This window comes from Anomaloglossus baeobatrachus, chromosome 1 (assembly GCF_048569485.1).
Source record: "Anomaloglossus baeobatrachus isolate aAnoBae1 chromosome 1, aAnoBae1.hap1, whole genome shotgun sequence".
Lineage (NCBI taxonomy): Eukaryota > Metazoa > Chordata > Amphibia > Anura > Aromobatidae > Anomaloglossus > Anomaloglossus baeobatrachus.
In genome coordinates, this window is record NC_134353.1 from 775,275,598 (window position 1) to 775,303,382 (window position 27,785).

The following is a 27,785-nucleotide window of genomic DNA, read 5'->3' on the forward strand; positions in this document are numbered from 1 at the left end:
AGTGTGTAAAGCACCCTTAAGTCTGTGGTGAGTCAAATTATGCGTGAAGGCCGCCTCATGCCCTTTAAAAATTTGGTGCGAGGGCCACATGATAACCCTTTTGATATGGTGTAGAAAGAGAAGGAGGAGGATAAGAAAAATAATAAACCATGAACTGTATACTCTTTTTGGGGTGGGAAAGGGTCCATGGAAAAAAAAAATAGAAAAAAGCAACATTTCAATTGGCTTTATGTTTTGCTGTTGACATCCACTAAAGCCCACTTTACACGCTGCAATGTATCTTACAATGTGTCGGCGGGGTCACGTCGTAAGTGACGCACATCCGGCATCGTAAGTACATTGCAGTGTGTGACAGGTACGTGCGATTGCGATTGAACGTTAAAACGTTCATAGCATACACGTCGTACCTGTCTCTAGAATTGCACGTCAGATTATTCATCGTACCCGGGGTAGCACACATCGCAGTGTGTGACACCCCGGGAACGATGAACAGATCTTACCAGCGTCCTGCGGCTCCCGGCCAGCAATGCGGAAGGAAGGAGGTGGGCGGGATGTTTACGTCTCGCTCAGCTCTGCCCCTCCGCTTCTATTGGCCGGCTGCCGCGTGACGTCGCTGTGACGCTGAACGTCCCTCCCACTCCAGGAAGTGGACGTTCGCCGCCCACAGCGAGGTCGTATGGACGGGTAAGTACGTGTGACGGGAGTTACTCGTATGTGCGTCACGTTCAACAAATTGAACGTGCCACACATACGATTGGGGCGTTGCAAATCGCATACGTATCGTATGCGAAATTGCAACGTGTAAAGCAGGCTTAAGGTTGACAAGTCTGGGCTTACCCAGGCCTTGTTCATTTTGAGAACAGTCAGTGCTGTCAGCATTTTCAGTTGACAGGCGGATGCACCTATTAATTATTATGCTCCAGCGCCACTAAAAACGTGCGCACGTCTCATGCACAATCTTCATAGATTGTGCAGGGGACGCAGCGTAAATGCATGCAATTACGCAACGTGCACATGAGCCCTAAGAAGGGAGGGAGCGGTGACTGCAGCCTGTAAGGCTCAGATTTGCCTAAACTCCTTCCATTTAAAAAGAAAAATAGATATGCATTCATACAAATGCACCTCTTGTGTGAATAAATGGATAAAGGACTTGTGGTGTTCTTTGCCCAGGATGGGATGGAGAAGTGTCCCCCACATAATTAATCAATTTTCATTGGCCAACGACTCCAAGAAGATTAATCAAATGTTTTGAAACCCCTGCTGCAGTCTATTTGAGGCCTAAAACACACTTCCGCAAAAAAAAGTACGTGTCTTACGGTCCGTTTTTCGGGTCCGTGTTCCGTTTTTTGGGGCGTTTCTTCGGTACATATGGCATCCGTGTGATGGCATATGCGAGCCGTGTGTACGTGTAAAATGTCCGTGTTTGTGTGTAAAATGCCCGTGTATGTGTACGTGGAATGTCCGTGTGGAATGTCCGTTTGTGTGTTGCACAATGTCGTTGATACATGTCGGCTGACAGCAGACAGAGTTGCGCGATGAGAATGAACTCGGGTGAACTTCACCCGACTTCATTGTCATGCCGCAGCTCTGTCTGTGTGCCACGTACTGATTAGCGGTCACCTGCGAAGGATTCACCAGTGACCGCTAATCCCCCGAGTGACTGAAATTAGCAGCCCTCTCTCATACTTACCGCTCCCCGATCAACAGCGCGGCGAGGAACAGCTGTGCAGAGAATACGCGGCAACAATTACTTTGAAAATGCCGGCCGCTCATTAATCAATCTCGTATTCCCTTTCGGGTGTGTGTGTGTTTATTTACTGTCACTTACAGATTAATCATGGAAGGTATCTCGGGGAGACGCCTGACATGATTAATCTAGGACTTATTGGCAGCTATGGGCTGCCAAAAACTCCTTATCACCCCGATTTGCCAACGCACCAGGGCAAATCGGGAAGAGCCGGGTACAGTCCCAGAACTGTCGCATATAATGTATGCGGCAATTCTGGGCGGCTGCTGACTGATATTGTTAGGCTGGGGGGCTCCCCATAACGTGGGGCTCCCCATCCTGAGAATACCAGCCTTCAGCCGTATGGCTTTATCTGGCTGGTATTAAAATGGGGGGGACCGCACGCCGTTTTTTTAAATTATTTATTTATTTATTTTACTGCACAGTATAGACACACCCACCGGCTGCTGTGATTGGGTGCAGTGAGACACCTGTCACTCAGCGTGGGGGGCGTGTCTGACTGTAACCAATCATAGGTGTCGGTGGGTGGGGAAAGCAGGGAATACGAGATTGATTAATGAGCGGCCGGCATATTCAAAGTAATTGTTGCCGCGTATTCTCTGCACAGCTGTTCCTCGCCGCGCTGGTGATTGGGGAGTGGTATGAGCCGGGGGAAGAAAAAAACCGAGCGCCAATGTAAGTATGACTGAAAACAGCAGAACAAAAGGTAAGTATACTGAATTTAATTTAAAAAAAAAAAAAGATCGCTAGTGTAAAAACGCACACGCACGGAACGTGATGAACACGCGCGGTCCGGTCCGTGCAGGCACGTACCCATAGACTTTAGCGGGTCCGTGCCTGCGTGATGCCGGACAAAAACGGACATGTCCGTGTAGAAAAGCGCACACACGTACTTATCACACGGACACACGTTCCGTGTGATTTTACGTGTGTGTGCCATCTACCATGGGTCTCCGTGTGTACGTGTCTCCGGTACGTGCAAATACGTACCGCACACGTACAAATTAAACGGATGTGTGTTGCGGGTCTGAAGCATTGAGGTTGACTGATGCCCTGAGCCAGCAAAGGAAGAGCTGCCACCCACCTTAGCTTTAGTGAAATGGGAGTCGGATTCCTGAAGTTCATTGTTGTGCCAGTTGTACCCCAAGTAGTGGCATCAAATCCGGGACTCCTTGTTGTTGGCCACTGAAGTTCCAATCCTAAATGTAAATAATTTCTGAGGCCCTAGTTTACGTGTGTTCCAGGGTGTGTTGGAGTTCCTCCTTATAATTTTTCCTTAAAGAAAAAAAGATAGGAATTCACTGCGCGACTCTGGAAAAATTCAGACAAGATGATTAGAAGGTTGTTTTTAATGTCGATGCGTTTCTGAGGGCAATTTCTCTTTCTTCAGGACAAAAAAAATCACATATGTTAATAGAATTTGTCAGGTTCTAAATGGTGCAACAAGCAGTTATGATTGGGAATCAATAGGTCTATATAATTTATTATAGGTATAAAATGAGCTGTATGCCCTCAGTAAACTCATAGTAAAACAGAGCCTGATGTTTTATCTCCTTGAAAAATATTTTATATGTTTTATAACTGATGAGAATCTGTCCCTAGGTGGGTCACTTACTGGGTTCCCTGCTGTAAATTCACCCTTTATTAACTGTAATGGAAGGTGGTCATGGGAGCCACAATGGCATTGTTTTCCTCACCAGGGGGCAATGCTATGCCTGGAAGCAGCAGGGAAAATCTCCATGTCAGGTACCATTACACACAACACTTCCTAACTCAGGCCAGAAGGGGGAGCTCAATTTTGTTTGGGGCGAGCTTCCCTTGTGCATTCTGGGCTGGGGAGGGGTTAGACAGAGGAACAGGAAGAGGGACCACTGAACACAAGAGGCGAGTAAAGAGAACGGTCGCTGTAAGAGAGCTGTCATGTAAGCTTTCCAGGACCGAGTGCAGGAACCAGGACACCGGAGTCCTCGATTGTCGGGTGCTAACGGTCCAGCAGTAATCCCAGAGGGCAGGAGATTCCACATCTCCTGGTCCACCAGAAACTCCCAAAGCTAAAAGCACAATAGAGCCTGGGGCCGCAGAAATACAAGCGGGCCCTACATCTGGCGCTCGCTGCCTGCCACAAGGGACAAGGCATATAGCATCTAAGAAGGGGAATGCTGTGCTGCTTCAGGCCACAGCAATCCATGCACAGAGCGCACTAAAGAAGGCCTCCAACCAACCTGGCAAGGAGAGATCCCCCACTGCTACCAGGCTGACCGGACCACTGTAACTGCAGGACCATAACAACTGACCAGTAAAAGGTAAAAGAAACTACCGGCCTGTGTTGTCGGCATCCTCAGTCCTGCACCCCAGCATATACCACCATAGACTGTCACCCCATCATCCTCCCTGGGGCCTAGCTCTACCTGTGAGGAGCTGAACCATCCCGGCTGTGACACCATCCTCCCCAGAGAACAGCACCCGCAGCGGCGGCCGATCCCTGGCCACGTACCATAGGTGGCGTCACAAGACAACTGCTACTTCCAATGTCCTCAACCCGTTCATCCTTTTCCAACCATCCCTTTCGTGGACACCTCGGGGTCACGAAAACGGGCAGGGCCACCTGTGACAACCCCCTGAGCCTCACCGGTCTGGTGACGAGTATTCCCCAGACCCCTTGGGATACTCCACTAGTGCTTGGTCATCCCATTAATGAGGTACAATTACCCCCACCCTCTTACAGCTGATTGACAACTTTACCCCTATATGCTGCCAATTAGTGGTGCGTAGACGGGCACCGGCAGCTCAATAATATCAAGGGAGGGCACACACATAATGGCGAGGACTCCAGCACTCAGCACATAATGTGATAACATGTCCTCGTTAAAGGCAATTTTACAAATTGAGTGACTTCTGAACGTTCAAGTGTTATTCTTTTTCCTGGTTTGTACAACGGTGTGTTTATAAGGCTACAAACATATGGAATATTTATTGCTTTTCTTTTGTAGATGTCCCAAGATATAATATTTTATTTAAGTTTTGATACAGTATAAGAATTCTGTAGTAAGTGCTTCATTGGGTCATCCCAAGCAAAGTGATGAATTACTTCTTCTTTCTCCCAGTCATATTACTGTATGGGACTTCATTATGAATGTACAGATGGCAATGTTAATCCCATGGAGGATCGTCTCACTTCATCCAGTCTGTATGGAGCCTGCCTTCTGCATCACACTCCAATTTTCTACTGATGTAAGCATGAAGTAGGAGCGATTATTCAGCCAAAGAAATGATGAAGGAGTTGTATGTCTGCATAAAGGGTATTGTCACATCATCTATTACTTAGAAGAAGGGACAGAGTTACCATAACATATCCACTTATCATCCTGATGACAACCACCATTTATCAGCGCACCGTTCATGACGTCCTATGACTGTTTCTAGGCCCTATGTATGGCCCTACAAATATATGAAAAATTACACTGCCACTCACTAAACTATAACCAAAACAAGGCAAAAGATTTTTCTGATGCTGTTTTATAGGTTACCATAAAAAAACTGAATTTGGCCTGAACCCATCATTTATATTATGCAAGAGCGAAAACATTTGTTAATCAAGGTCACTCTGCATTTCATTTCTAGCTTAATGGATTTGTTTACCACTAAAAAACCACTGCATGTTCCATTATAAAAAAAAAAAAAGCTTGATACCTGCCTTAACGGCACTGCTCCTATATTCCTGGTAATTATGTTATAGAATTATGACACGTGACCCCTGATCAGCTGCAACCTGTCAGGTCCCCACCGGAGTCCGCTCCTGTGACTTTTGCTCCGATCACCAGGTGATGTTATGTTAACGCCATGGATAGTGCTGGTGATGGGACAGGAGTCGGTGCCCGTGGCTCTGCTGAGCGCAGACTCCGCTCATCAACTAGGCTGGGTTTCCCTGGAACCTGCAGTACCACTGGCTGACTGTAGGTGGCGTGTGTCTTCCAGCTGAAGTTGGCATCATTCACCTGCAGCCAATGGGAAGACACCACACCCTTCTTATTCCCCCTCCTGTCATCTGACCACTGCCAGAGATAGTTCTATTCCTGGTTCCTGTGTTATTTGTATAGTGATTCCTGTGTGCTGATCTCTGCTTGTTTCCTGACTACCTCTCCTGCCTGCTGTTTATGTACCTCGCTGCCCGATCCGGATTTAACCACTGCTTGTTTTCTGATTACGTCCTTGCCTGACGATTCTGTCCCTGTTCTGCAATTCATGGTTTGACCCTGCCTGACGACTACTCTCTCGGACTGCAGCCTTCCACAGGTAGTGATCTCCAGGGCCCTGTGTAATTACAAATCCCTGTATAGGGGTTAGAGGGTTTCAGGGTTCTGGGGGTCCTGCTTGGTGATTGGCTTCCCTCTAGCCTCTCCATTACAGCCCGTTTGAGTCTGTGGATCCAGGCAGGCGTTACACAACCCTTCAGTGTTGTTTTCTTCTGCTTATGACGGAACAATAAAGGCTGCAGCCAATCAGTCATCACTGATTTGCTACTACGGTCATATGACATAATGATGTCCCATGACTGCTGGGAATCACAGTACCTATATGACAGGAACAACATTGCTCTGCAAGTATACAACGTTCCATTTTATGGGTGTAGCAAAGCCAAGGGGTTTTGGGTTAAGTCCTAGCACTACAGTTCCTGATCAGATGCACCTGGCTAGCTTTGACTAAGAAACAGGGCAGGTGTTCACCTGGGTCTCTCACTCTGCTAGGGAGATTGAGCAGAGTACAGCATGTGGAAACTGCTAAGTGACCATGTGACGCCCTGGCCTATCAGGTTGTCACAGGGTATTGTGCAATCTGCCCTTCTGCACAGTATTCACCCTCCTTGGTTACGGGTCCTGGTCCTTTGGTGTTGCTAACAGCTTAGCCATTCAAAATCCTAGGAACACTTCCCACTTTAACCTACCAGACACACCATTGGGGGGCCAGAAGGGAATAGGGATGCCTACATGGGGGGGGTTGGTGAGGGGAAAGTGAGGAAAGTGACTAAAGTTGAGAGTTGATTGGAGAGAGTCGAGTCGAGTAGAGTGAAAGGAGAGGAGGTGAAGTGACTCTCTGAGAGGGAGAGGTCCCGGAGGAGAGCTCCTGTGTACTAAGTGGCAGACGTTGGTCTGGGCCTGGTAGGAGCTGGAACCCCGTTCGCAGGGGACATTGTCAAGGTGCACGGACTGCCGAAGAGGGCGGCCAGCAGCCTTGAGCTATCACCAGGGCCAGGGAATGACGGGGTACGTGGACCCTAGGCCGGAAAGTAGCTTCACGCGTTCCGGTAATTTACCCGACGGGGGTGAAGACTTTAAGTGTCATCCCCAACCCGCTCCAAATCGGGGTACTAGCGCACCGATTGGATTGGACTTTCCCACTACAGTCCAAAGAATTCCTACGCGTGAACCCTGAGAGCAAGCTCACTCCATTAGCCATACGGGTGAGCAGGACCCGAAGAGTTTTATACCCACAGGGTCCAACAGAGACGAAGGTGCCAAGGACAGGGCCACAGACTAACAGCAACACCAAGGGCACGGACCCAAGCGTGCTCCCTACAAGCTACAGTGGTGCTCAGAATTCTGGTTTACGAGCTGTCGGTGTAGTTATTCCAGGACTGAGTGAGTACTTTGAAAACCCCTGTTCCTATACCCAACGGCACCCAACTACCATCTCACCATCAACGGGCCCCGGGACACAAACCTTCTACCCACGGAGGGGTAAACATCAGGCTGCCACACCATCGTCACCGGGCTCCCCAGTGGCAGCGGTGGTCCCCACATTACCACGCACCGTGGGTGGCATCACAGACTTTCCTAATCCCCTGTACATTGTCCCCCCCCCCCCTTTTCAGTCGAGTGGCCGCGCGACCCCCGGGTCCGGAGACCCCTTGAGCCACCGCGTATCCGGATCCAAGCAACAGCAGCCCGGCTGCAGGCACAGGGGGGCACAACCGGGCTTTTTAGTGTGAGCTGTGCACAGAGAATAGTTCTGTTTGGTGCTGGAAGCTTCTGGAGCTAAGGATGAAGGGGACACCGAGCTTGGTAGGACCGTACCCCTTATTTGTGGAAAGTATAATGTGATCTCGAGATTACTCCACAACTAGTTTGTGTACATTTATGGCTTATTAGGTTTTTCTAGACTGGATATGCCATAAATGTATGATAAGTAAAGGTAGAAAATATGTGGATGCCACTACAGTGGTGTGGACGACATGCCATAAAGGTCTGAGATGGAAATACACCTTTATGGACATACTTGGGGGGACTCTAAACTCCCTGCAGAAGATCTATCGAGCCAGATATGGCTTCCCCTGCAGCTGATCACAAGAAGCTGTAGATGCAATGATCAGCAGATCACCCCTCTGGATTCCATGTAAATGGGTGTCATTTTCATGAGATAAACCTTTAATCCTTTGTAATCTTTCCAATAAATAATTACAAGTGTAATAAAATAATGTACTGTATGTCATATTGCAATTATTTAATTACAATTTAGAGGTGATGGAGTTTGGCAGTTCCCACCTATACAATAAAAGGATAAATGTTATGTACACCCTTTAATTGTTCATCTGCTTGCTAAACACAAAGCAACTTTCTAAATAGTGTTAGGCTAAGTTCACATTTCCGCTAAAATGTATCAGTCACAATCCACTGCTCTTGTAAACAACGGAATCCGTTTAGCGGATTCCGTTGCTCCCATAGACTTGTATGAGCAGCGGATTGTGACTGATGATGCTGCGTTGCACCCTCCGCCTGACTGATCAGTCGTGGAACGACTGACTGCTGGGCAGGAGGAATGCAGCATGTAACATTTTTTGAGCAGCGCGATCCATCGGATTTCGCTGCGCATGCTCTCTGGCTCCCTGCACACGTCACCAGCTTTGGTTGGTTACCCGATATTTACCCTGGTTACGATGCAAGGAGCCAGCGCTAAGCGGTGTAGGCCCGTCACCAAGGTAAATATCGGGTAACCAAGGTAAACACCGGGTGTTTTGCTACCCGATATTTAGTCTGGTTACGTGTGCAGGGAGGCCGACACTTCCCCGCTTGGCCCCGCCCCCTCCCGCACTCCGCAAATGTGTGTACACACACACACACACACACCTGTCCCCAGCCATGCAGACAAGCACTGCCACTGACACCCTCGTCTGGCCCCGCCCCCCGCTCGGCTCCGTCCCCTCCCGCACTCCGCATGTACACACACACACACACACACACTCACACATACACTCACCTGTCCCCAGCCATGCAGACCACAGCACTGCCACTGACATCCTCAGCGCCTGGCCCCGCCCCCCGCTCAGCTCCGCCCCTCCCGCATTCAGCATGTGTATACACACACACACACACTCACTCTCACACACACACACACACACACTCACCTGTCCTGCAGTCCCTGCGGCACTGACATCCTCAGTGCCACGGCCCCGCTCGGCTCCCCCTCCCCCCGCCCCCGAACTCTGCCCCCCGCACACAACGGAATCCGACAAAGAATTCTGTTCTTTGTCATCCGTTGTACAGCGTTGAACAGCGCATCAGTCACATGCGTCAAGCGACGCATGTGACTGATACAAAACAACGGAAATGTGAACTTAGCCTAAATTAGCCCTTTATCTAGCTAATATGGATGAGCAGAATCGTGAATGTTCGGGTTCGCCCGGACTTGGGCTTAACCTCAGATGACAAACCCCATATAAGTCAAAGGGTGCCCAAACTTTAGTGCTGTAAAATAGCTTAAAAGGATTTTTCTCAAGAAATGTCTTGAGTCTGAAAGATTAGCGCACTTGCGTTCAAAAAACGCACCAATAACGCACTGAAAATGCATGCGTTTTTACACGTTTTTGATGCATCTTGATGCGTTTTTTCCGCAGGTTGGTTCCTGCCTTTTTTTTACCATTTACAATTTTTTACCATTATCTATGGTAAAAAACGCAGGTACTTGCAGAAAAGAAGTGACATACTCATTCTTTTTCTTGTGAAATTCTGCAGAAAGAACATTCTTGAGAAAAAAACGCAGTGTGCGCACAGGTATTTTTTTTCCATAACTTTTGCTGGGGAATGTCTGCAGAAAGGTTACAACCATTTTCTCAAGAAATTTCTGCAGCAAAAATGCAAAAAAACGCAGGTAAAAACGCAGTGTGTGAACAAGGCATAAGATGGTCATAGTGAGGGCTAGGGGCTGCAAAAGGAAGCAAAATGGGGTTAAGAGCAGGACAATTGCCATGCACACAAATGTGGATAAGAAATAGAAAAAATAATGCTGTCATGCCTGCCTTATTTTTGATAACCAGCATAGGTAAAGCAGACAGCTATGGGCTGCAACTTTACCGTTTGGGTTCCCTCATCCCTACTAACTAATGATCTTTAAAAATAAGCTCTCATGCAAGAGAATTGGACTGATTATGTTAATGCCACTCAGCTCACACTCTGATTAGAGTTTGAGACAAGTGTCAGTTTACAGTGATATGGTTCTTTCACATGAGAATCGGATCACAGGTGAGGATAAGATGGAGAGATTAATTTCTCCATCCTATCCATTGTCTCTGTTGGCGTATACCGGACTGCACTCAGATGACATCCGAATGGCATCCGACGTTTTGAATGCACCTATAGACTTGAAAGTTTGCGTATTGGCATGGCTGTGATTGGACAGGGAAATCCCTGTAGTCAGACTCTCTTCCGGGCCCACTTATTAAACATTATGAATTGTCAGTGCATACCTACCCTCTGTATATGGCAGTCTGTGTTTGGTTACCCCAGCAATGAGGGCGAAGTGCAGGAAACACCCAGCGGAAGATAGTGTCACATCATGGGCCAGTGCCATTTTGGTGTAGACTTATTACCGGATAAGATGAGTTATGCTGAAAGTGAGGCAGAGATGGAGAACACCATCCGTCTAATGATACCTAGGGCCGCAGGTGACAGTCATGCTCCTAGAGCAGTGGGCACGGACCATGCGTCCCCATGTATGTAACATGGAGTACGGTACAGCACCCAGTATTGGGCCCCGTCTGCAGAGAGGTCTGGATCCAGCACTGGGACTGGATGGGAGAAGTAGCTTCCTGAAGCGGAGGCGGTATCTGCAAGGACCAATTTCCCCACCAATGAGGCCGGCAGAGGTAAAGCCCCTGAGGACCTGCCTGAAATGCCCCCCTTTGAGTCGGTCTGCTGGAGCCAGGCAGAGAAAGAGGAAAACAAATCAGAGGGAGAAGTCCTCCCACCCACCCGAGTGAGTTAGCTGTCCAGACCCCCACCACCACCACCTTCAGTCAACTGGAGCCAGATAAGTTGCGGTCCCCTACCTCCTGTCTCCAGTTTCTCCCTGAAAACAGTGGAGACATTAGGTTTTGTGGAAGAGTGGAGCCCTAAAGAGAGCTTTTAAGAGAGCTTTTAAAGTTCCTTGAGTTCCCAGCTGCAGGGACATCTGGAGGATGTGAAATGTTCAAAGCTTTCAGGTGTCCCAAGAGCCGGGAACTCCAAGAAACGTAAAGGTTCTCTTATATTCTCCCTTAAAGTTACCTGGTTGAAAGCTGCCACAACACCCAATCGCTGTGAGCTCTGGTAACCTAAAGGTTACCGGAGCTCACAGCCTCTAGGTCCCCCGGCAGCTGTAAGGCTTGGAAACCTTAAAGGAGCCTTTAAGAGAGTCTTTAAATTTCATGCAGTTCCCAGCTGTTAGGACACCTGAAGGTTTTGAACTCTGGTAACAGTTCATAGCCTCCAGATGTCCAAGCAGCTGGGAACTCAAGGAATGTTAAAGGCTCTCTTAAAGGATACCTTAAAGAGAATAAGGTCTCTCTTAAAGGATACCTTAAAGTTACCGGGTTGAAAGCTGCTGCGAGACCTGATTGCTGTGAGCTCTGGTACCCTTGCCGGGAGACCCAGTGGCTATGAGTGTGTGAAAATCAGACTGTAATCAGATGTCATCTGAGTGTAGTCCGATATTTTCAATGGACCCATTGACTTGCATGGCCGAGAGTGATCTGATCAGATCAGACTTGAGCATACAGAGATTTTTTCCTCGAACTGACTCGGTCCAAATGAAAAAAATCTGACGTGCTCGTCCCCATAGAATAAAATTGCTCGGAGTATGATCCGATGTTTGTCGCATCACACTCAGGCTGAAAATAAGGTAGAATATTGATGTTCTTCATATTCCTATTATTTTGATACAAGCTTTTATGCCCAATATCAGTATCTCTTATTACACAACATTCTGTTGTTGGATACAGATATACATGTGCAGGACTTTATGGAGCTGCATGATATTCGTAAATGCTGGAATATAACAAATTATTTTACGTAACAAAGTCCCTTTCTTATTTTTTACCCGTTGTTTTGGCAGGACATATATCTATAAACATCATCATAACAACAGCTTAAAACATTAAAGGACTAATCTACATGCACTTCTATGGGGCAATGTTACTGGAGAAGTTAAAGCGACACAATGTTAGATTCTTGTCCAACTTTATTTTGAATGAGCAGTCTTTGTGTGATAGATGTCATTTTAAGTCAAACTGCTCCCCCTGGTGTTCAAAGGGTTAACAAAGACGTGTGCAATGGAAAGGTCCATTGGAATCTCATCACAGTACAATAATGTTTAACTGTAGCAAGATCTGATTGATTCATGTTTTTTACATTAATTTTAAATTTATATATTTGGGTTTCCCAATTTAAGAACCTTTTCTGCAAAGAATAAAAGGATCACAATGTAGTTCTGTTGTGCCCTCAAATCCTATACTGTAATGTTTTATACCAGTACAGCATATGTAACCTTAGAATTTATGGAATTATTGGCACATCAGTTTTTGTGTTTTTTTACAGATTCACGTTTCATTAAGCCTTGTTCAGACACCGATTGTTTTAGTAACTGTTCCGTCTCTCTACGAGGAAAAAAATCCCACAACAAATACAGTGTACATTAATTTGGTTTGGGTCATGAACCAGAATAGTGCATCAAATAGCAGATAGCAATTGCACAGGGGCGGAACAATCGCCATCACAACTGGACCCGGAGGTTCAAGGGGCCTGAAGACCTCAGTCAGTGGCGGCAGGCCATGCGACTGCTATGGGGCCTGGTGGCAGTGCTGGCACCGGGCCCCCCGCCGAGGATCGCACTTTCAATTGTATCAGCATTGCAGATGCCAATACAATTGAATACAATGATGAGTGAGCGGCGCGCTCCCTCCCTCAACATTCTCCCACTGTGTCTGCACTCTGACTTGTCAGCACAGTGGAACGCGATGATGTCACTACTGTCCTCTATGTGAGATGTGTAGAGCGAATGAATGGATCACGGGTTGAGTCAAACATGAAATGTAAATGGGATAAAAGTTGCACATTATTGCCGATTGGTGCTGGTCCTAGCAATCAGACCTCCACTGATTAATTTGGTTAGTATGTTACCTCAGTATTTGTAGCCAAAACCAGGAGTGGGTGATAAATGCAGCAGTGGTGCCAGTGTTTCTATTAGGCTGGAAACACACCTATGCGTGTAATATCGGTCCGAGTTGCCTGAAAAAAACTCGGACAATTTTAGTTCACGTTAGGTCAGTGTGCAATGCAAGTGCGATGCTTTTTTTTTTTAATTGTTTCTAGGGTTGCAGAGTGTGTGTAATGAGTGTGTGATCCGTGTGTAATCCTTTTTTTTTCTCAGCAGCTGTCATCTGCCATTCAGCTCTGCTACATGGCCGCTGAGAGCAGCCACAGACAGAGCCATGTTGCAGAGCTGAATGGCCGCTGACAGCAGACAAAGAGTCACGCGATCAGAATGAAGTCGGATGAACGTCACCCGACTTCATTGTCATCCCGCGGCTCTGTCTGTGTGGCATGGCCTGATTTTCGGTTACCGGTGAAGGTCTCACCGGTGACCGCAAATCCCCTCGGTGACCACAGTGAGCCGCGCTATCAGCGGTGCCATCACTGAGGTCACCCGCGGCTACAGCAGAAGTCCTCCTGCTGAGATCTGTGGCCGCGGGTAACCTGAGTGACATCACTGCTGATAGCGCGACTCACTTCAGTCGCTGCGGGGAGCTCACAGAGAGCGGTCGTGGTCTGTGACCGCTGTCTGTCAGCTTCCGATGTAGCAGAGCTGACAGCGTCGAGGGACCTCTGTGGATTACGTCGGACCTGGAGGGGTATTTGGGGGTTTAATAAAGTGGTGAAAGAGGTTGTTTTTTTTGTCATTTATTTCAAATAAAGGATTTTTTGGTGTATGTCTTTATTTTCGTTTATCTTACAGGTTAATCATAGAAGGTATCTCGGGGAGACGCCTGCCATGATTAATCTAGGACTTAGTGGCAGCTATGGGCTGCTGCCATTAACTCCTTATTATCTCAATTGCCATCGCACCAGGGCAATTCCGGATGGCCGGGTACAGTCCCGGGACAGTCGCATCTAATGGAGCGGCTATTCCAGGCGGATCCTGGCTGATATTGTTAGGGTGGGGGGCTCCCCATAACGTGGGGCTCCCCATCCTGAGAATACCAGCCAGCAGCCGTGTGGCTTTACCCTGGCTGGTATTAAAATTGGGGGGAACCGCACGCCGTTTTTTTTTTTAATTATTTTTTTTTTTGTTAACTGCATGAAATAGACCTGCCCACTGGCAGCTGTGATTGGTTGCTGTGAGACAGCTGTCACTCATCGTGGGGGAGTGTCTGACTGCAACCAATCATAGGCGCCGGTGGGCGGGGAAAGCAGGGAATACGAGATTGAATAATGAGCGGCCGGCCTTTTCAAAAGAGGAGAAGCCGCCGGAGCAGTGTGATCGCCTTGCAGCACCACGCTGGTGATCGGGGATCGGTGAGTATGAGAGATGGGGGGGAGTGGGATAGACCGACATGGACAGAGAGAGACCGACCGACAGAGAGAGAATAGAGACCGAGGGAGAGACCGACTGACATTAATCGTATGTTTCTCAAAACACTGGAAATGAGTGAGGTCTCGCAATGTCGGTCAATCTCTATAATTGACCGACATTGGGAGACCTCACTCATTTCCAGTGTTTTGAGAAACATGCGATTAATGTATTTAGAAAAACGAATGGCACTAGGATGGTGTGAGTGCCGGTCTGTGTGACATGCTTTTTTTTTCACGCTCCCATAGAGTTGCATTGGAGAGACTCGTGCGTGAAACTCGCCAAAAAGCAGCTTGCTGCGATTTTTTTTCTCAGTCCGATTTGGAGTGAGAAAAAAAATTGCAGATGAGAGCTGAATCATTGAATAACATGTGTCCGAGTGCAATGCGAGAATTTCTCGCATTGCACTACTGCGAGAAAATCGCAAGTGAGAAGCCGGCCTTATAGAGAGAAAAAGTGACCTCCATACACAACACAATCCACTATACCAAAAAAAATAATACCACATACAAGGGAGAAATACCGCCACACCATGACCAGATAACATATTACCCCACATAGTGACAGAATACAACCAGATACAAGGGAGAAATACCATGCCACTATGACCAGCCCACATAATGACCAAATAATGGCACACACAAGAGACAAATACCAGCACACCGTGACCAGACCACATATTACTACCACACAGGGATGTATAATATTACAATAATAATCATGAATAAAAATCACAATACTAATAACACTAATATTATCATCAGTGCTAGTTTAGACAGGAGCTATGTATATAGTGTACAGGTACTACAATGATCACCAGTAACATTATTTATTGGTCGAACTTATGTGCCGCCCCATCTCCAAAGACTCGGAGTGGCTCACAACAACGTAAGTACACAACATATGATCCCTATCAGTATGTCTTTTTGAATGTGGGAGGAAATCAGAGTACCCGGAGGAAACCCACGCAAGCACAGGGAGAACATACAAACTCCATGCAGATGTTGTTATGGGTGGATTAGACCCCAGGACCCCAGCACTGCAAGGCTGTAGTGCTAACCACTCAGCCACCGAGCCGCCCATTATACACTGGAGCTCTATATATAGTGTTAGTGTACAGGTAATGCAGTGATCACCAGTGACATTATACACAGGAGCTCTATTTATAGTGTATAGTGTGTGTGTACATATAATACACTGTCTTACCAGTGACATCTCTAACTGAAGTTATTCCTCTTCGCTTTTCCTCTTCACCTGGCACTGACCACCATCACTTCTTCCTGCCATGACTCGACTCTGCAGAAAATAACACACAGTCACCTATAGCTGATCACTTCCAGAGCACATTCCACACTTTTTCACCAATTTCTACACTACATCAGACTTTTGTTCTCCCATGGGAGACAGTATTTTCAAATTTAACTTATATTTCATCAGTAAAGTCCCCTACATTGCCCCTACAGTAATTATGCTCCACTTGCTACCATAAACCAATAATGTATGTGTGTCGCCCTGGGCAAGCCAGGGGACACAGGTCGCACACCGCCACACCCTACATCCCAGGTAGGCACATCTAAGCTGAACCAAAAATCCTTGTTGCCTTCCTCCAGAGGCTGATGATTCACACCAGGGGGTGGGCCAGGCGGTTGGCTCCGCCCACCAAGGAGATCACAGCTCTGGAGGCGGGAGAAACCAGGCAGTTAGAGCCCGGGAAGAGTTGAGCCCAGGCAGGGCAAGAGTGAAGTCTAGCTGAGGGCTAGAAAAGAGTAAACAACTAAGTGAAAGTGAAGGAAAGAAAAGTGGTAAAGGAGGAAAGCAAGAGTGGTGACAGAGAGAGAAAAGCCTGAAGAGTCCAGCTGTGTGCAGGGCAGGTCAGCAAGGTCAGCAACGGCGGTGACTGTCTGGAGGGGGACCGTTTGGAAGTTTCTGGAAGGACCCCGTAGGCTGTGTGCCCGGTGGTCTGGAGCAGTGTTCCGAAGGACAGTCAGCACCAGGGCAGGGGCCTCTCGGACCCCGGCAAGGCTTGGAGTCGCCGTAAATTGCCGAATCCGTCAGTGAAGGGGACGTAGATCCCTCAACAACCAAGACCCGAGTGAAGGCAACAGCCCAACCTGTACAACAGAGACACCGCCACCGCCAGGGCACCAGTTTCTGAGGGCCAGCGCCTGCGGGCAAAGAGTAGAGCTCCTCCGGCCCAGCTTGAAGCCGGGGAGCGGGTTACCGGTGGGGACCCATCGCAACCAACAAGTACACAAGGTGCAAGGAAGAGGGACATCACCGTCACCTACTGGGAGAGCAATTGCAGCCGTCCGTGGGACCGTCTTACCAGCCGTTTGGTTTACCGTACAAACTGTGTCAACGTCTCAGGCTGAGTGAGTACCACAGTGCCGCAAGGCACAGCGCTGCCCCCGCGTCCCTGCGCCCACCAGGCCCTGCACCTCCCAAGCCATCACCGGGCCCCGGGATCACCAACCCCTACCCACGGAGGGGCAACACAACACCTGGCTGTTCCGCATCACCATCCCCGGGATCCCCGTATTGAGCAGCGGTGGTGAAATCACCACAACCGTGGGTGGCGTCACGGACTATAAACAATCCCCACATCCAACAAACCCCTTTCACTCACGGGCGAGGAGTGCCGCTCGAGAAACCCCCAGGATCCGGCTTACAGCTCGAGCCACCACTGAGCAGCGGCCGCCGGACCCGAGCAGAAGGGGTGAGCGCGGTGTGCTGACACCCTCCTCCCCGCCCGCGACAACTTGGCGTCACGAACAGGATCTTACCGCTCTGCCGTCTGGTAGAGGTGCGCCTTGTTACCGCCGGAGGTATCCGGCAGAAAAATTTCAGAAGCCGCCATCTTTGGCGCGAAAAGTTCCCGCTCGAGCGTCTTCTCGAGCAGTAGAGGCGCGAAGGCCAAAACCCCGCCCCGAGAGAGGAGGGGCCGGAAAGAGCTAAGGGGGACGGAAACAAGATGTCTGCGCCCGACGGAGCCGCTGGAGGAGCGGTGGTCGCAGCCGCAGCGGCACCCGCGGATGGGAATGGACCTGCCCAGGTCCCGGCCGTACCGGCGGGAGGTGCCGCGACCCCCACGCTCGCTCAGGTCATGCCGTTCTCCTTGCCCTATGTGCCCGGAGCTGCCTGGCTACCGCAGTATGACGGGAAACCGGATGCCCTACAGGCCTTCCGGAAAAAGCTTAACCCGTTGCTAGAGCTGTACCCCCTGACTGATAAGCAACGTGCAGCGATAGTGCTAGGCCAGTTAACCGGTGCGGCGGAGCAGGAAGCGGAGATCTGGGCCGAGGGGGACCGGCTCTCTGTAGCCACCATCTTTGAGAAGCTACAGACTGCCTTCGAGACCCGGACTGAAGCTGAGCTGAGGATGCAGTTTTACCAGTGCCGGCAACGAGCTGGGGATAGCATTCGGGACTATGCTCTACGTTTGCAGACCGCCCTCCGCACGCTGAAGCGGGTGAACCCTATTAATGAGGCGGACAGCAACAAGATGTTAGTGGAGCAATTTGCGCAGGGGATGAGGTCCCCTGAGGATCGTAAACAACTTCGGCTGTGGGCCCTGGAACACCCTGATGTGGACTTTGCTGTGTTAAAGGAGCGGGCCATTAAAGCACTACAGCCCCCAGCAACCGAAGTTCTGGAACCCGCCCCGTGGCCCGTCGAGACGGCTCCTGTGGTGGCGGCCTCAGCCAAATCAACCTCTCCAACACCTGCAGCCCCGAGCAGCACAGTGGAAGAACTGGCAGCCCAGGTCCGTCGCATGGACGGAGACCTTGCCAAAGTCCTGGCTGCACTGCAACCTCTGACCAGACCTCAGCCTCCGGCACAGATACAGCTTGCTGACAGTCCCGAGGATGTTCCCTGGATGCAGCGGACAAGTGCTAACAACCCGCGGAGCAGACCCCCAATCTGCTACAAGTGCCGTAAGCCGGGCCATTACTACCGACAGTGCCCGTTAAACGAGCAACCCCTGGGGCCCCGGGCCAATCCTCAGGAGTAGAACATCGTGGCCCCCCGGACTGGCGGGACCGATATATCGGGGCCCGCCCTATCATCCCCGTGGCTGTGGACGGCATACCAGTGATGGCTCTCTTGGACACTGGATCACAGGTAACTACCATACCGTACACGTTGTACCAGCGGTATTGGGCCGTAGACGAACTGGCGCCCCCAGACAATAGTATAACATTGATTGCCGCTAATGGACTCCCATTGACCCAGGTGGGGTATAAACAAGTGGCTATGACAGTGGAGCAAGCCGAACTGCAACACCAGGGTATGATTGTGATCATGAATGAGCCCAGTGATCATAACCCGAAAATAGTGCTGGGAACCAATGTGATGGAGCACTGCATGGCTGATGTGTTAACCCTATTACAACAGCTAGCCACCACAGCGGCAGGGAGCCGGCAGAGGGCTGTGCAACGTGAGATCCGAGCCCTGATGTACCGCCAGCATGTGAGCTCAACAGGAGGGGAGATTGGTGGAGTGAAAGTGATGGATGTTGCTCCATTGACTGTGCCCCCTAGGAGTGAGATGATGATCTGGTGTAGGGCAGCAGTAGGGCTTCAGGGGCGTGACTACCCTGCGATGATGGAGCCTATGCCTTCCGAGCACTGGCCCACTGTAATGGCCGCCCGAGGGGTGGTGGATGTGAAGAAAGGGAGAGTGCCTGTGAGAGTGCTGAACTGTGGGGAGGAAGAAGTCAGGCTTCCCCGGTATGCCACCATTGCCAAGCTGCTCACCCTGGACCCTCACACTATCCATGAAGCCAGTCCATCCACACTCCCACCTACCACCGGCACTTCCCCACCCCAGGGGGAGACAAAGGAGTGGCATCAACAGCTGCATGTAGGCACTGATGATACCCCTACACATCACAGGGCAGGGGTATACAGGGTGGTGCAGGAGTACGAACAGGTTTTTAGTAAGCACCCCCTAGACTTTGGGCAGATCAAGGGGGTCCAACACCACATCCCCACCGGTGAACATCCCCCTATCAAAGAGAGGTATAGACCTATTCCCCCTGCACATTACCAGTGTGCCAAGGATATGTTGAGGAATATGAAGGAGGCAGGGGTTATTCGGGACAGCTGTAGTCCCTGGGCCGCTCCGTTGGTACTGGTCAAGAAGAAGGATGGTACCATGCGGATGTGTGTGGACTACCAGAAGATCAACCAGATAACCCATAAAGACCCATTACCTCGTATTGAAGAGTCTTTGGCTGCACTGAGAACTGCAAACTACTTCTCGACCCTTGACCTCACCAGCGGATACTGGCAGGTGGCCGTGGCCCCAGAGGACCGGGAGAAGACCGCCTTCACCACCCCGATGGGGCTGTGCGAATTCAATAGCATGCCGTTTGGGCTGTGCAATGCCCCCGGAACCTTCCAACGGCTGATGGAGTGCTGTCTGGGACATTTAAACTTCGAGACCGTCCTGCTGTACTTGGATGATGTGATTGTTTATTCCCAGACGTATGAGGCCCATCTGGAGCACCTGGCCGAGGTGTTCGCGTCCCTTGCCAAGTACGGAATGAAATTGAAGCCCTCTAAATGCCACCTGCTGAAACCCAGGGTGCAGTACCTAGGGCATGTGGTGAGTGCGGATGGTGTCGCCCCCGACCCTGAGAAGATTACTGCCATCCAGAGCTGGCCGAGACCAACTACAGTAAGGGAAGTAAGGCAGTTTCTGGGTCTGGTGGGGTACTATCGGCGCTTCATAAAGGGGTATACGAAGATGGCTGCCCCCATGCAAGACCTCCTCGTGGGACAGACCAAAGGTGGTAGACCCATTGGAGCCCCACTGTCGTGGGAGCACAAGCATGAAGAGTCCTTTTGTCAGTTGAAGGCGGCCTTGACCGGAGAAGAGGTCCTGGCGTACCCTGATTATGGGCGCCCGTTCATCCTCCACACGGACGCTAGTAACGTGGGGCTAGGAGCGGTCCTATCCCAGGTCCAGGAGGGAAAGGAGAAGGTGATTGCCTATGCTAGCCGAAAACTCCGGCCGACTGAAAGGAACCCTGAGAACTATAGCTCCTTCAAGCTCGAGCTATTGGCGTTGGTGTGGGCTATCACGGAGCGGTTCCGCCACTACTTGGTGGCAGCAACATTCACCGCGTTTACGGACAACAATCCACTGACTCACCTGAACACGGCCAAGTTGGGCGCGTTGGAGCAGCGGTGGGTAGCCCGGCTAGCCAACTATGATTTCACCATAAAGTACCGAGCCGGTCGCGTCAACATAAATGCGGATGCACTCTCCCGAATGCCCCATTTGTCAGAAGAAGGGTGCGAGGACGACGACCTCGAGGAGATTGAGTTGCCTGCGTTTCACCAGCCGCCTCCTGAGAGGGTACATGTACATCAGCAACAAGTGGATCTGGACCCACGGCCCAGTCAAGAGTGGCAGGAAGCTCAGGACCAAGCGCCGGCTGTCCACCTTGTCAAGACTCTGGTGGAACAAGGTGCTACGGGAATAGACCCGGCCGCCCCAGCCGAAGCACAACGCTTGTGGAAGGAACGGAAACGGCTTTACCTACACCAAGGGAAGCTGTACCGTGAGCTGATCAACCCGAAGACCCATGAGAAAGTATGCCAGTTGGTCATTCCTCAAGCTGACGTCGCTACTGTCCTGCGGGCATACCATGATGGTGCTGGCCACTTCGGGTGGAAGAAGCTGGAGATGCTGTTGAGGGAGCGGTTCTATTGGAGTGGGATGCGTGAATCAGTGGAAGCCTGGTGCCGAGAGTGCGGTCCTTGTACGCTGAGGAGAAAGGACGAGACTAGCCAGAGGGCACCCTTACATCCAATAGTTACCCATCAGCCGCTGGAGTTGGTCGCCCTAGACCATGTCAAGCTCACCCCTAGCCGAAGTGGGTACATCTACGCATTGACCATGGTAGACCACTACTCAAGATTTATGGTGGTAGTCCCCGTTAAGGACCTGACTGGTCGAACTGCTGCTCGAGCGTTCCAGGCTTATTTTTGCCGACCTCATGGGTACCCCGCAAAGGTGCTGACTGACCAAGGCCCGGCCTTTGAAGCGGAGGTGTTCCACGAATTCTGCCAGTTGTACGGCTGCAAGAAAATCCGGACCACTCCGTACCACGCCCAAACCAACGGCATGTGCGAGAAGATGAACCACTTGGTCCTGGGGCTTCTCAAGACGCTACCGCTGGAAGAACGGAACCTGTGGCCGGAAAAGTTACCCGACTTGGTCGACATGTACAATAATATCCCCTCTAGTTCGACGAAGTGCACCCCAGCGTATCTGATGAGGGCTCGGCCTGGCCGCCTGCCGGTGGACCTGGAGATGGGGTTGGAGGCCCCAGAAGCACTCCCTTCGACGGCGGAGTGGGAAAGTCGGAGGAGAGCACAATACCGGCAAATCCAGGAGTATGTGGAGAAAAACCTCAGTCGAAGTCGAGAACAGCAGGAGCACCGGTTCAATCAGAAGGCGTCCGCGGGTCCCTTCCAGCCAGGAGATGTAGTGTTGAAACGGAAAAGGAAGGCCCACAAGCTGGATGATCAGTGGGAGCAAGTCCCTTACGTCATACAACCCACAGAATGGGAAGATGGGAAAGCCTACCAGATCAGTTGTGACCAAGGGGGCACCCTGGCCACAGTTTCACGGGACCATCTAAAAAGGTGCCCCCCAGCGTTGAAGGCAGAGGCTGAAGTACCGGTTCCTCCACCAGCGGAGGAGGCAGCAGAGGTGATCCACACGGTAATGGGTGACTTCCCAGCAAACTGGCCTACACAGAACGGCGCGGTGATTCTTCCAGTGATACTGTTCCCACAACCCGTGGATGAAGAAGTAGTGGAAGCGGTTAACCGTGAGCCAGAACCAGTGCCAGTGCCCAGGGATGAACCTGTACCCAGCTCCCCTACGCCTCCGCCTGCCCCACACTATAGCCGGGAGGAGGAGCCGATTGTTCCCTCTACCCCACTGTCTAGCACCACTGACACCGGTCCCCGAAGGTCCACCCGTTCCAACCTAGGTAGACCTCCACTTAGGTACAGGGAGACCGTTCTGTGAGTACAAGGGAGTCAGGGAATGTAAAGAGTGTTTGTTTGCTAGTTTGAAAAGTTTTGAAATATGATATGAAAAGATGATAACCGAAGTTTCACCTGATTCACCGTGTGATTTGCAACCGGCTGGAGCCGGCACCGTTGTCCCTGTGGGGACCGTTTAAAAATGCATGGGAACTATCCATGGACAAGCCCGTGAACTTGCAGGGCAACCACAGACGTAAGTGGCTTGTAAATATGTTGTTTGCCGTTACCGTTTTCCGCAGGCCGCCTCCGGAGAGGCAGGTTGGAGGGAGGGCCCTCAGCAGAGCAGGCTGGGGCCCAGCCACCAAAGGAACCGGTGGCTACCCTCTGGAGGGAAGGACAGATCCCGCTCGGGTACCGTGTGCTGGACTGTGGGTCAAGGGGTGCTGCCTGGGCTTTAGGGGCAGCATCAGGGCCAGGTTACTTGGGTGGGAGAGAGCGGAAACCGTAACCGTAAACCGTTGCAACGTTAAAGTAAAATGTGCCTCCCGTTTTGGGAAGAGTTATTGAAAATGTATTTTTGTTGATTTACCTTGTTATCCCCTTTTTTTCAGAAAAATAAATCCGGTGTAGGACGGCAGCCCGCGGACGGTCTGCATTTTGCTAAGGGGGAATGTGTCGCCCTGGGCAAGCCAGGGGACACAGGTCGCACACCGCCACACCCTACATCCCAGGTAGGCACATCTAAGCTGAACCAAAAATCCTTGTTGCCTTCCTCCAGAGGCTGATGATTCACACCAGGGGGTGGGCCAGGCGGTTGGCTCCGCCCACCAAGGAGATCACAGCTCTGGAGGCGGGAGAAACCAGGCAGTTAGAGCCCGGGAAGAGTTGAGCCCAGGCAGGGCAAGAGTGAAGTCTAGCTGAGGGCTAGAAAAGAGTAAACAACTAAGTGAAAGTGAAGGAAAGAAAAGTGGTAAAGGAGGAAAGCAAGAGTGGTGACAGAGAGAGAAAAGCCTGAAGAGTCCAGCTGTGTGCAGGGCAGGTCAGCAAGGTCAGCAACGGCGGTGACTGTCTGGAGGGGGACCGTTTGGAAGTTCCTGGAAGGACCCCGTAAGCTGTGTGCCCGGTGGTCTGGAGCAGTGTTCCGAAGGACAGTCAGCACCAGGGCAGGGGCCTCTCGGACCCCGGCAAGGCTTGGAGTCGCCGTAAATTGCCGAATCCGTCAGTGAAGGGGACGTAGATCCCTCAACAACCAAGACCCGAGTGAAGGCAACAGCCCAACCTGTACAACAGAGACACCGCCACCGCCAGGGCACCAGTTTCTGAGGGCCAGCGCCTGCGGGCAAAGAGTAGAGCTCCTCCGGCCCAGCTTGAAGCCGGGGAGCGGGTTACCGGTGGGGACCCATCGCAACGAACAAGTACACAAGGTGCAAGGAAGAGGGATATCACCGTCACCTACTGGGAGAGCAATTGCAGCCGTCCGTGGGACCGTCTTACCAGCCGTTTGGTTTACCGTACAAACTGTGTCAACGTCTCAGGCTGAGTGAGTACCACAGTGCCGCAAGGCACAGCGCTGCCCCCGCGTCCCTGCGCCCACCAGGCCCTGCACCTCCCAAGCCATCACCGGGCCCCGGGATCACCAACCCCTACCCACGGAGGGGCAACACAACACCTGGCTGTTCCGCATCACCATCCCCGGGATTGAGCAGCGGTGGTGAAATCACCACAACCGTGGGTGGCGTCACGGACTATAAACAATCCCCACACCCAACAAACCCCTTTCACTCACGGGCGAGGAGTGCCGCTCGAGAAACCCCCGGGATCCGGCTTACAGCTCGAGCCACCACTGAGCAGCGGCCGCCGGACCCGAGCAGAAGGGGTGAGCGCGGTGTGCTGACACCCTCCTCCCCGCCAGCGACATATGTCCCTCATTCTGGCCTAATATAGTAATTATGTCCCTCATCCTGGCACCTTTTATTTAATAAGGTCTCTCATACTGGCCACCTTTATTTAATAATGTCTGGGAAAATAAGTGGAATCAGAAGGGGTTGTTAATTGCTTCCTGCACAAAATATTCCTCCACACACTGCTCCTCTCCAAAATAGGCCCACAAAGTTCCCTTTTCCATAATGTCCCTAAAAAACTTGCCTTTCTATAATATCTCCCTCATACTACATCTCTGCATAAATTCCCCCCAGCTCCTCATTATACTATGTTGCCTTTCACAATCCCCTTCCTAATTGCATCATAATGACCGTCATTGCCCCATAATGTCCCCCATTGCTCCATAATGTCCCAATTTGCTTCCTAATTTCCTCCATTGTTCCATAATGTTCCCATTGCCCTATAATGTCTCATTTCTCCACAATGTTCCAATTTACGCTATAATGTCCCCCATATCCTCATAATGTCCCAATAAGCTTTATAATGCCCCAATTTGCTTGATAATGTCCCAGTTTGCTTTATAATGTCTCCCACTAACCAATAATGTTCCAATTTGCTTCATAATGTCCCCCACTGACCCATAATGTCTCCCACTGCCTTATAATGTCCCAATTTGCTTCATAATGCCCCCACTGACCCATAATGTCTCCCACGCATGGAGGTCAAAGTTTTGCTACTGTCTTTGTTGAGACTTTTTAAATTAAGAGTCTACAATTTCTTTGGCATCTTCCAAGTATCTCTGGTGCTCATTGATCCAATCACATTCAGAAAGGAGAGGCTCTGAGTCTGATCGAGAGCTATCCAGAGCAATGTCAGCAGGAAAGTGCCCATGTCTTCCGAACATCAAATAGTAAGGGGTATATCCAGTGGAGCAGTGCGTGGGATTATTGTAGAGATACACTAGCTCCGGGAGAAGTCTTGGCCAGTAAGTTCACTTGTGTGGAGGAACCACCTTGAACATGCCAATAAGGGTCAGCTCTCATATTGATCCAATACAACATTGTCTGATGGTGTCCTCTGTCTTCTGGAGCTCAAAGTGACCAGACTGGTTGTGATAAATGTCCAGAACCATTTTAGCGTCCCTTCTAAGAACCACCACTTGGATGATTATAAGTGACTGGATCCAAGGTTCTTTGATACAATAGGCCCTGCTGTAGAAAGAGCAGCGTCCTCTGTCACCAAAGGCATTCCAGTTCTGCATCAGCTCTCTTCCTCCAGATTCTTTCTGGCACCTGTCCACTAGAAAAAGTAATCCAGAAGTTCTCCAATATCTCTGCTCTCTGCCTGGAGATTCTGCCAGGCAGGAAATCACCTTGCTTGGGAGCATCAATAGTCCTAGAAATCTGCTGTTTGACCTGTAGGGCCTCTTGCCAGGCAAATCGGGTATAAAAAGCAGGTATATCCATATCTTCCTACTGATCATCCCAGGGATTTGAGTTCCGTCCGAGCAGGTAGCCTGGACAAGGCATCGACATTATCATTGGCTTTGCCTGCCCTGTATCTTATAATAAGGGATCATTCACATGACCGTTCCATCTGTCATGGTCAGTTCCTGTTTATTGCGGACTCACGGACAGGACCATCTTGTCTTTTGTGTAGGATCTGATGTCACATGGAAGCACTTCCGTGTGCATCCGATCCTACAAAAAAACAGATCGGATGCCGTATGTCCATTCCGTTATTATGGAACATGTCCTTTTCTGTTCCGTAATAATGGACCGTGACTGAATACAAGTCATTGTTCCCGCTAAATCCCCGGAAGCCACACGGAAGCACTTCCGTGTGACTTCCGCCGGGTGCCCGTGCAGTCTGTGTCCCGCTCCCCCGCCAGCCACATGGCTGCTCGCACTGCAGTGTGTCAGCGCCTGGCCGCTCTACAGTGTGTCAGCATCTGCCTGCACTGCAGTGCGAGTAGCCGCGGGGATGATGAGCGTTACCATCAGGAAATTAGTAAAGTTCATTACCTGCTGTGATGAAGCCCTGCACTCCTGACGTCAGCTCTTGTCACTGACAACCGTGTTCTCACATCACCTCTTGCGGGTGGCCCGGGACTGTGACTAGTGGTGACGTCACAGGACGCTCGCGAGAGATGATCTGAGAACGCAGCGGGCATAGAAGTCAATGACCAGTGCTGACGTCAGAAGTGCAGCAGCTTCCATTACCGCAGGTAATGTACCTAGCTAACCTACTGAAGTCAGCGCTGGTCATGCCCTGCAGTAACCTGGGCTGATCTCATGATGTTAGCTCAGGTCACTGCACTGCTATCCCAGGCAATGGGGAACGTTCTGTTCTTCATTGACTGGGACAGTGAGTATTGATCATCGTGGGACAACCTTATTGGGTTACGCCAGACCCGGCTTTGTTTTTACTTTTCAATAAATTGGTGAAAAAGAGGGAATGTATTGGGGAGTGTTTTTTCAAATAAAAATTTGTTTGTCGTCTATTTTTTTTTTTTATAACTGACTGGGTTGTGATGTTGGCTATCTGATAGACACCGTGACATCACTAACCCCAGGGCTTGATGCCAGGTGACATTACACATCTGTTATCAACCCTATATATTACCCCGTGTGCCACCACACCAGGGCATTGGGATGAGCAGGGTAAAAGCACCAGGATTGGCATATCGGATATCACACGGATGCATCCGTGAAAAAACAGGACCGTTTTTTGCTGACTGCAAAAACGGGACGGTCATGTGAATGTAGCCTAAAGCTGAAGTTGGCCAAATGGGAGGCCCAACTCTGCTCCATAGCTCCCAGACAGGCTGAATTTAGATGTGCCAATGGATTATTATCTGTGTAAGCGGTAAAGATTGAGGCAGCCAGATAGTCCTTAAGTATCTCAGTTACTTCCTAGACCAGAGCAATGAACTCCAGTTTGAGTGTTTTGCTTGGGCTCTCTAAGTGAGCGACTGGTAAAGGCAATTACTCTTTCAGTTATGTCCTACATCTGGGAAAGCACTGCTCCTAAGCCTTTTTTGCTGGCATCCGTATATAGGTTAAAGGGTAAACTGTAATACGGATACCCCAGGACCAGTGGCTGAGTTAGCTTCTCTTTCAGTAGCTGGAATGCGGCTTCTCTGTCAGCTTTCCCATACATTGGGAGTCTGGCCTTCTGGCAGTGTTTGAGCAGCCCCTTTAGGAGCTCATGGAGGGAACCCGCTATCTGGGCAAATTTTGGCATTTATCTTCGATAGTAACTGTTGA

The 27,785-nt window shown here is 50.3% G+C and overlaps 1 protein-coding gene across 3 annotated transcripts in view; it reads left to right on the plus strand.

Moving 5' to 3' along the window:
• The window catches only part of C1H5orf63 (chromosome 1 C5orf63 homolog), a 173,275-nt gene that overhangs the window by 21,042 nt on the left and 124,448 nt on the right, over window positions 1–27,785 (plus strand). For 2 of the 3 annotated variants that reach the window (XM_075324770.1, XM_075324762.1), the window contains exon 2: window positions 4,852–4,978. The exons of the other annotated variant lie outside the window; for it this stretch is intronic. In XM_075324770.1, the coding sequence (XP_075180885.1) occupies window positions 4,877–4,978 (102 nt within the window). In that variant the 5' untranslated portion in view covers window positions 4,852–4,876. The remainder of the gene's footprint in view (window positions 1–4,851; window positions 4,979–27,785) is intronic. 3 annotated transcript variants of the gene reach the window in all.